The 8834-nt window shown below is 42.7% G+C and overlaps 1 protein-coding gene across 1 annotated transcript in view; it reads right to left on the bottom strand.

The window, feature by feature from the left end:
* Positions 1-911: 911 nt before the first annotated feature.
* The window catches only part of DPH5 (diphthamide biosynthesis 5), a 76440-nt gene continuing 68517 nt past the window's right edge, over positions 912-8834 (bottom strand). Inside the window, exons 6-7 of the mRNA XM_033916894.1 lie at positions 3856-3959; positions 912-1954 (exon numbers count right to left, since the gene is read on the bottom strand). Of these exons, the coding sequence (XP_033772785.1) occupies positions 1719-1954; positions 3856-3959 (340 nt within the window). The 3' untranslated portion in view covers positions 912-1718. The remainder of the gene's footprint in view (positions 1955-3855; positions 3960-8834) is intronic.

Genomic DNA, 8834 nt, shown 5'->3' with positions numbered 1-8834 from the left:
TTTAATATGAACAAGTGCAAAGTGATGCATTTGGGAAAGAGGAATCCAACCTATAGCTATGTGATGCAGGGTGCCACATTAGGAGTCACTGCCAGGAAAAGGATCTAGGTGACATCGTTGAGGATACACTGAAACCCTCAGCTCTGTGTGTGGCGGTGGCTAAGAAAGCAAATGAAGTAGATGAACTGGTCCTTGCCCCGAGTCAGTTGAATTTTCATATTCCTAATAAATATGCATGAGACATTTGCATGTACTGCCTCCAATGGATGCATGTATATCTCATGCACATTCATAAGGGTTATTCTGACAATCCAACTGACTTGGAAGGTAGAGGGGACTAAAGACATCTTTTTTTTGAGAGCCAATAGCACAGAGAATGGGGTTGTCTATCTGTGAAATGATCAAGTCTTGTTCCCAAAGAAAATAGTCCTGCTTGAGATGCAATTCTGGGCATAAGAAAACAAGGGCCAAACAAACTTTATATGGGGGAAAAAGCAACTTGCAATGTTTTCCCAGTGAAGAGCTTAGGCTTCTTAGCTATGATTTATTATTATAAGTTATGGTGTCATTCACAGAATAAAGGAAAAGAATGCTACTAAATAGCTGTCACACAGTTGTGATACAACATCCTTAAATGTGAACATGAAGACCATCTGTTTCCAGCCTGGTCTTGTGCTTGCTTCTTAAAATACTTTACCTTGCAATAGCACCAGAATTTCCTTGAAGATGTGATTTGCTTTTTGTTGTTATGTATTGTAATACAGGCTGACTGCAGTTAAAAATACTTTTTCATCAAATGTTTCTTCTGTGATTTACTGAATAGAATTTAGAAGATACACCACCACATGATAATAAAGTTGATGTGGTGCCTAGGCAGGAAAGGCAAATAAGCACATGAAAAGTGATTTGTATTTTACTCACACTGTTTATTCATAATAGTTCAAGGCAAGTTATACTCAAATACCATAGACGACACATAACTATGTGCCTTTATAAAATTACCCCCCTGAGCTGAGGTAGGTGTGACAGTGTGCATGTACATGCTGCTAAGAATAGGCACATATATCCATATTGCATAAAATAAATGTGACAGTGCCACTCCTATACATATCCAGGACGGGGTGGGGGGATATATTTCTGGTTCATATACCATATAAAACCTAGGTGCTGTTTCTCTGTTCTTATATTTTATACACATTCTCCCAAATTTTATATATGGCCCCTAATGATTCTATACAAGGCACTCGCCATAAATAGAATTACACTTAACAGCCATAAGTGTGACTAACATTTAGGCACATCCATTTAGGCCAATGAACCAGGCCTAAATCCTGCATCTAAGTTGTGCAGAGCTAGGCATGTTCTATAACAGTGTGCCTAACTTAGGAATGCCCATGCTCTTCCCCTGGCCATGCCTCCTTTTAAGATTGGTACACTAGAATTTACATGTACCACTTTATAGAATATGCTTAGAAATTTGTACACAACTTCTAATCAGTGCCAATTACGACATATTAATTGCCACTTATTGGCACTGATTAACATTAATTAAATTGCACTTGCAAATCGGCAGTGCGCACCGATTTGTGTGCACAGCTTTGTTTGCACTATGCAGAATCTGGTCCATTGTGTAAACCTCCATGCAATTTTTTAAATTTCTATTTGTAGTCCCTTGTAAAGTGACCCCATAATAGACTGAGTATGTATGACATATATATTCATGAGATATATGTTGAGCTGTCCTCCATATGAATATTTTCAAAACTAGATTTTTCCACTGCAAATAATTTGAGCATGTCAATCTCCAAAGGATGCAGGATGCCTGTAATAACCATCGAATGTAGTGGGCCACCCATTTCTACAGTAACCATTTGCTGTAAGGTCCCAGCAGCAATCTTCTGGTTGGTGGCACCCACCCTTGCTAGGCCAACACAGATTGTGTTCTCTGATATTGCTGCAAAAGAAAAATGCAAAATAACTTTTTTTCAGTTTTCCAAATGCTTGTTCAATGCTGATGAACTTTTTTGTTGGAGGTTTATTCTTCTTGTTTATGTAAAAAGTTTTAGGAACCTTGTGAGTATGGAGAAACTGGATTTGTTGCAGGTTATGATACAGTACGTTCATTGGCTTAACACAAGGAATTATCTACAATGATGGACATGAGCATTTGAGACATAAGTCCCATGTCTTAAAGCTCATGGTTAGCATCTTTGGACGCTTCCTCTTTTATAATAAAAGCTATCCCAACCTATAAGGAATCCAGTTCTCTTTACTTAAGACATCAAATTCTTGGACTATTTACTAGATAGTGTCTTAAACAGGATCTATCTAGTTAGCAGATATCATTTGCAAGTGGAACTCAAGCATCTCATTATCATATTTCAATTTAGATGTGAAGAAACATTTAAACTCAAGTTTGTCCTAAATTTTCTGCATGAGCTATTTAAACTTCAGAAAGTAAAAAGAAGAGATTGGCACAGAGAGAATAAAAATAAAACTATAGTGAAAAATAATAATTTTGAAGTTAAAAAAAATGTTGGGATTCCCTTTCTTCCTTTCATTTTTTTATTCAGTTTCTTAACTATTCTATTCTGACACCTCCTCCTCCTTGGCCATATCTTTCATTATAAATTTTAGTGAATCAGATGCTGCTATACTGATTCTCCTGCCAACATTCTCCTGCTAAATACAAAGTATGCTAAATGGGTACGAACAATCAGAGGAAAATTTTAAACAGCACAAAAATATAAAAAGAAAACCTAATAGTACAAAAGGGGAAAGCAGGTATAAGACCAAAAACCAATACAAGGAAGCAAGACAGCCATAAACAGATAGCTGATATTTTTAAAGAGTCTACCACGTACTCCTGCTTTAAAATGCCAGTAACTTTGTCTATCAAAAGGATTTAAAATGCTCAACAATTTCCGTTTTGGTGGGCCAGTTTATGTTTACGAAAAGATGAATGCAGATATGTTAGGGAATAGCAAATTAATTAAATTGGTTTGGGGCCCGTTGACATCCTTCGTTAATTCAACATAGTTGTCTTTGTTTAAATTTTTTGTTTATTTTATACATATCCAGGATGGGGTGGGGGGATATATTTCTGGTTCATTTCTTGATCAAATTGTTGGATGGGAGGGATATTTATTATCTGCATTGTTATTGATGGAATCTAAGTGCTTATTTTGTTATTAATGTATATATAATTTGTGGCACTTTGTATTAGTTTTGAAAATTAATAAAGATTAAAAAAAAAAAAAATGCTCAACAATATTACTCAAATTCTTACATTGCTGCCCAGTCAAGGAATTAACTAATTTATCTTTATGCTGAAGAAAAGATGCTACCCTGACAGGAAATGTGTTGCAAATACATCCTGTACAGTTGCAGGGATTCCCATGAAATATTCTAATAACTGTACTCTGATCTGCTTGCAGAGGTTACACACTGAGTGCACCTAGCACACAAGACAAGAAAGCAGGAAACCCAGTTTCAGCAAACTGTTAACATTCTTCTTGTGAGGATGCACATTCTAATGGTTAGTGGAGAGGAAGGGGGAGTGGAATTGAAGAAGCCAGTTCCTTTTCACAACTGTATCCTTCCTTTGGAGGGGTGAAGGGTACATATCAGGAAACTACTGTATTAGCCTAACCTAGTCCAAGACAGTAAATAGGGCCTCAAATAAGATTAAATGGAAAGAGAAATGACACAGTTATCGTCAAATGTTTCCTTTCATTGAGTAGCTGATATTCTTCCACCAAAACCTAAAGGAATTCTAATTAAAATAAGAGAATAATCATATCTGAATATATGTCATGGGTAACAAGCAGCTGTGGAAAGAGCAAAACTGTATACCTAGTTCTTTGCCCTGATTTCTTCTGCTCTGAATAATCTCCAAAAGTTGTTCTGCAGCTCGGTTCACATCCATATAACAGGGTGGTTCATAAATCTTCTTCCCCCTGAAATCATAGATTCAAGTTGCAGAATTATTTACTTAAATGGATGCAGATCAGCTGTGCTTCATGTAGCTTATAAGAACTGGTCATTTCATCATCCACAGTACAATGCCGAGCTTGATTTTTACCACATTCTTCTTTGCCAAATATAATGACAAAAGTATTCAACCATAGGAAAAATAAAATCAGACCATTCCACCTAGATTAAATCTCAATTCTTAGGTTTTAAAAGTTCATATGGTTTTCATCAGACTTTACTGGAAGTATTCAGAAATATACCACTGCTATCTTAAAAAGCCATAAATTCTGAGCTAACATATACAGTATAAAACTTTGGTTGAGAGTTAATTTTCCAATGATACACCAGCAGCACCCTATACTTACATCTGGAAGAAAGGAATTTTCAAGAGGACAGATGTGCAAAACAAATATGGTCTCAAAAATGTTTATTAACTTATGGAACAATTCTTCTATTAAAACATGTAAAATGATTTGCTCCTTGGGGGAATTCTGTGCAATGCAGAATTTGTATAGAATTATTGTCCCGAGCAGAAATTGCACATGGATAAGGAAGTAGCAATGGCAGTGTTGGTTTGCATAGTTCCCTGCCCCCATTGATTAGCAAAAGAGAAGTACTAAGAGTAGAGCAGCTGTACATTGAGCCATATCTTCCTCTGGCATTCTGGCTCTGCCTGCTGATTTCAACTGTATACAGCTGTGTGGTTCAAATTCAGTGATCAGACTCTTGGTGGCAGAAGAGGACACAGACTGATGTAGAGCCATACTCCTTCTCTTGTAGCAATTGGGATGGGGGGACTAGGGATGTACACTGCAGGAGAGGGTATGAATTGAGAAAGACTGCTGGGGCACATGCTGGGGGGGGGGAGGGTTTGATAAAGAGTTGGGGAGTATACTTGTGGGAAGAAGTTTAAGATAGAGCTGGGGCTCAAACAGAGAACTGGGGTTTTGCAGGTAGGAGTAGAAAAAGCACAGGGGATCATAAAGAGGATAGAGCTGGGAATATTGTGGGCAGAATGGAGTAAGGGCAGAAAAGGGAGCAGAGAAAGTGGGTGAAAGAAGAGATGATGGTGGAACCTGTTCTGTCTCCACTTTCATGAATGCAGATTACTTGTGTATAGATAAGAGAGTATTTCTTTGGGAAGGCTACCAGAGTGCTTCCTGGATAGATTTAAAATGCTTTCTTTTCCGAGATGCCTTCGATCTCTAGCCCTGCTAGACAGGCCCCTTTGATTCCATTAGACTTCCCCTTTCTCTGCAGAACCACTATAACTACTATTTCTTACTTTTTCCTTTCTCCCTTTATTCCATCTCTTCATCTTTGTTCTTTTTTTGTCCTGTCTTCTTTTCTGCTAATTCCTACTCATCCTATTGCTCTTCTTTTTTGTGTTCTCTTTACTATTAAATATTGTATTTCCTGCCCTCCTTCCCTTTAGCACTGTAAGTCTTGTAGGTCTATCGTATGTCTGACATATTGTACCCATTGAATGTTGTAAATTTTATTTATGTTCATCGCTTAGAAGTTTGATTAAGTGATTTATCAAATTTTAATAAACTTGAAACTTCTGGATCCTCAGTGGGCTGGGAATCTATTTCTCCTGGTTGCTGCTCTTGTGTGTGGAGATAGCTGACTCCATTTTGGAGCTGCATGTGGCTGTGACAGAGTGCTGTTCCCCTTCTGATTTTTACCTTTGGTTTTGCTGTTTTTGCTAACCAAACTTCTTAGTGAGAGAAGTTGAAGCATAGTATTACCACTTCACAAAGTGTGTGAAAATACATTCCAGGCCTGCCCTATTTCATAGGAGGCGATGGTTGAGTGTGAATTCTGTGGAAGAAAAAATCGTTAAGATCTACTAAACTGTAAGTTTATTTTGTTGTTTTAAGTTTGTATTAAAGAAGGTTGTTTAAGGATCACAAAGTTTAAGTTGCTTGACAATCCTCAGAGTTGATAGTGAAAGGACAGTAAAAATCAGATAACAGAGCTGTGCCTATCAGACAGCTATGATCAGGGGTCATTGAACAACTTCAGGAACAAGTCAGTAAAACAGCCCGTATGTTGAATCAGATTTGTTCCCTCACAGACTGCTTGAAGCTGCATGAATAATTCATAAGGCTCATCTAGTACAGTGTTTGGGGATATGTGGCATGGCCGCCGGAGAATATTCTCTGCCCCCCCCCCCGTCCAAAGCCGCGCTGCAGCCACCGGGGATTAGAGATCTGCATGGGAAAGGGGATTGCAGGGGTACTGCAGGAATCCCCCCTAACCCATGAGGACCCCCCTCTGGCCCACGGGACTCCCACAGGGACCCCCCTCTAGCCAACGGGACTCCCACGGGGATGGAAGGCTTTGGAAGCAGGGTTTGTCCATATAATATAATGGACACGTCAGCCTTAGTAAAAGAGGGGGTTTATAAGTTAATATAATACATGGCGACCTGGTTGTCCGTGTGGATCAGCACCACTCGGTTGCAAAACAAGTGACAAAAAGCCTTCAGAGCGAGGAAAATCGCTCAAAGTTCCAGCAGATTGATGTGACAAAGGCGATCGGCACTGGACCAAAGACCCTGAGTGCGAAGATCGTCCAGATGAGCCCCCCAAGCATAGGTCGACGAGTCCGTCATGAGGACTGTTTGCGGAGGAGGAGCATGAAACAGAAAACCTCTGGAAAGATTGGAAGAGAGCATCCACTAACGGAGAGACTTCTTCAACAAAGGAGTCACAACAATGCATCGAGAGACAGGATCCCGATCTTGGTTCCATTGGGACGCTAGAGTCCATTGAGGAATATGGAGGTGAAGTCTGGCAAAAGGAGTCCTGTGAACCGTGGAGGCCATGTGACCAAGTAGGACCATCAGGAGCTGAGCCGGGGCCGAGGACAGGTGGGCCACCTGCTGGCATAACCAAACAAGGGCCTCCTGACGAGGCCAAGGCAAGAAGGAGCGGAGGCAAACTGTGTCGAGGACCACTCCGATGAACTCTAGAGACTGGGACGGGCAGAGGTGGGACTTGGGGAAGTTCACCTCGAAGCCGAGACTCTGAAGGAGCAAGATGGTCTGATTCGTCGCTCAAGAACGCTTTGATCAACCAGTCATCGAGATAGGGAAACACCTGCAGACCGCGGAGACTCATTGCCTCAGCCACCACAACCAGGCATTTCGTGAAAACCCTCGGAGAGGCCGCTAGGCCGAAGGGAAGAACACGATACTGGAGATGGAGATCCCCCACCCGGAATCTCAGAAACCGGCGAGAGGCTGGGTGTATTGGAATGTGCGTGTACACCTCCTTGAGGTCTAGCGAGAAAGGCCAGTCCCGCTTGTCCAAGAGGGGGTACAATGTCGGAAGGGTGAGTATTCTGAACCGTTCCCTGACCAGAAACTTGTTCAGAGCACGAAGGTCCAGGATCGGACGCAGATCCCCTGTCTTCTTGGGTACCAGAAAGTACTGGGAGTAGAATCCCGTATTCCACTGGTCCGGAGGAACCTCCTCGACCACCCGGAGGCGAAGAAGGGTCCGAGCTTCTCGCAGAAGGAGGGGCAGCTGAGACCAGCCCGAAGGAAACTCTCTTGGAAGAAGGTCCGGGGGTACGTGACTGAAGTGAAGGGAGTACCCCTCCCGGATAATGGAAAGCACCCAACTGTCGGTGATAAGACTTTCCCACTGGGTATAGTAATGATGGAGACGCTCCCCCCCGATTGGAAGGGGAGAAGTCTCCAGAAGGAAGGGAGCCCGAAGGCTCATACCGGAATTGTCAAAAAGACAGCCCAGGCGCTGGACCTTAGCTTGTCGCTGCTGTTGCTATTGTGGCCGCTTCGAAGGAGGCCGAGAGAACGCAGGAGTAGATTTCTGCAGATACCTCCGGAGAGGGATTTTGTACTGCCGAGCCGGAGGGGTCTTCGGCTTAAGCCTCACCAGAGAGGCGAAGGACCGTTCGTGTTCCGAGAGGCGCTTGGTGGCCGCCTCTATGGAATCATCAAATAGCTCATTACCCACGCAAGGGAGATTGGCAAGATGATCCTGGAGATTCGGATCCATATCCACAATTCTGAGCCAAGCGAGGCGACGCATGGCGATCGCAAAGGCCGTGACCCTCGAGGTCAACTCGAAGGCATCATAGGCCGCCTGAAACATATAGAGTCGGAGCTGAGAGAGAGTCTCCTCGAGGAGATGAAACTCCGGACGACGAGAATCCGGCATGTCTGCTCGGAACGAGATAGGACACAGAACCGGAGATAGGACATGAAGATAAAGTTATAGTTGAGGACACGGTTCGCCATCATTGAGTTTTGATAAAGACGGTGACCAAATTTGTCTATTGTACGGCCCTCCCGTCCCGGCTGCGTACACCTTCGAGGGGTTGGATTTCTTCAAGGAAGATTCAACCACCAAGGACTGGTGAGAAAGCTGAGAACTTTCGAACCCCTTGACCGGGATCGTCCGGTAACGGGACTCCAATTTGGAGGGAATAGCCGGGACTGCATAAGGTGTCTCCAGGTTCCGGAGAAAGGTTTGCCAGAGAACCTGGTGCAACGGTAAGCGCAGCGCCTCACGGGGAGGATGAGCCACACCCATCTCCGCCAGGAATTCCTGGGTATAATGGGACTCAGACTGGAGGTCCAGGTTTAAGGCCCTGCCCATGTCAGCAATGAAACGGGTGAAGGAAGAGTTTCGAGAAGACTCATCCTCAGGAGGGGATCCTGAACGAGATCTCGGGGCAGCAGAGAAAGAGGGAGAAATTTCCCTCGAATAGCATGCCGGAGAAAGCAATGTTACTTACCGTAACAGTTGTTATCCAGGGACAGCAGGCAGCTATTCTCACTAGTGGGTGATGTCATCCGACAGAGCCCCGATACGGACATCTTG

Source organism: Geotrypetes seraphini, chromosome 12 (genome assembly GCF_902459505.1).
Source record: "Geotrypetes seraphini chromosome 12, aGeoSer1.1, whole genome shotgun sequence".
NCBI lineage: Eukaryota > Metazoa > Chordata > Amphibia > Gymnophiona > Dermophiidae > Geotrypetes > Geotrypetes seraphini.
This window is presented reverse-complemented; position numbering and strand designations above follow the sequence as displayed.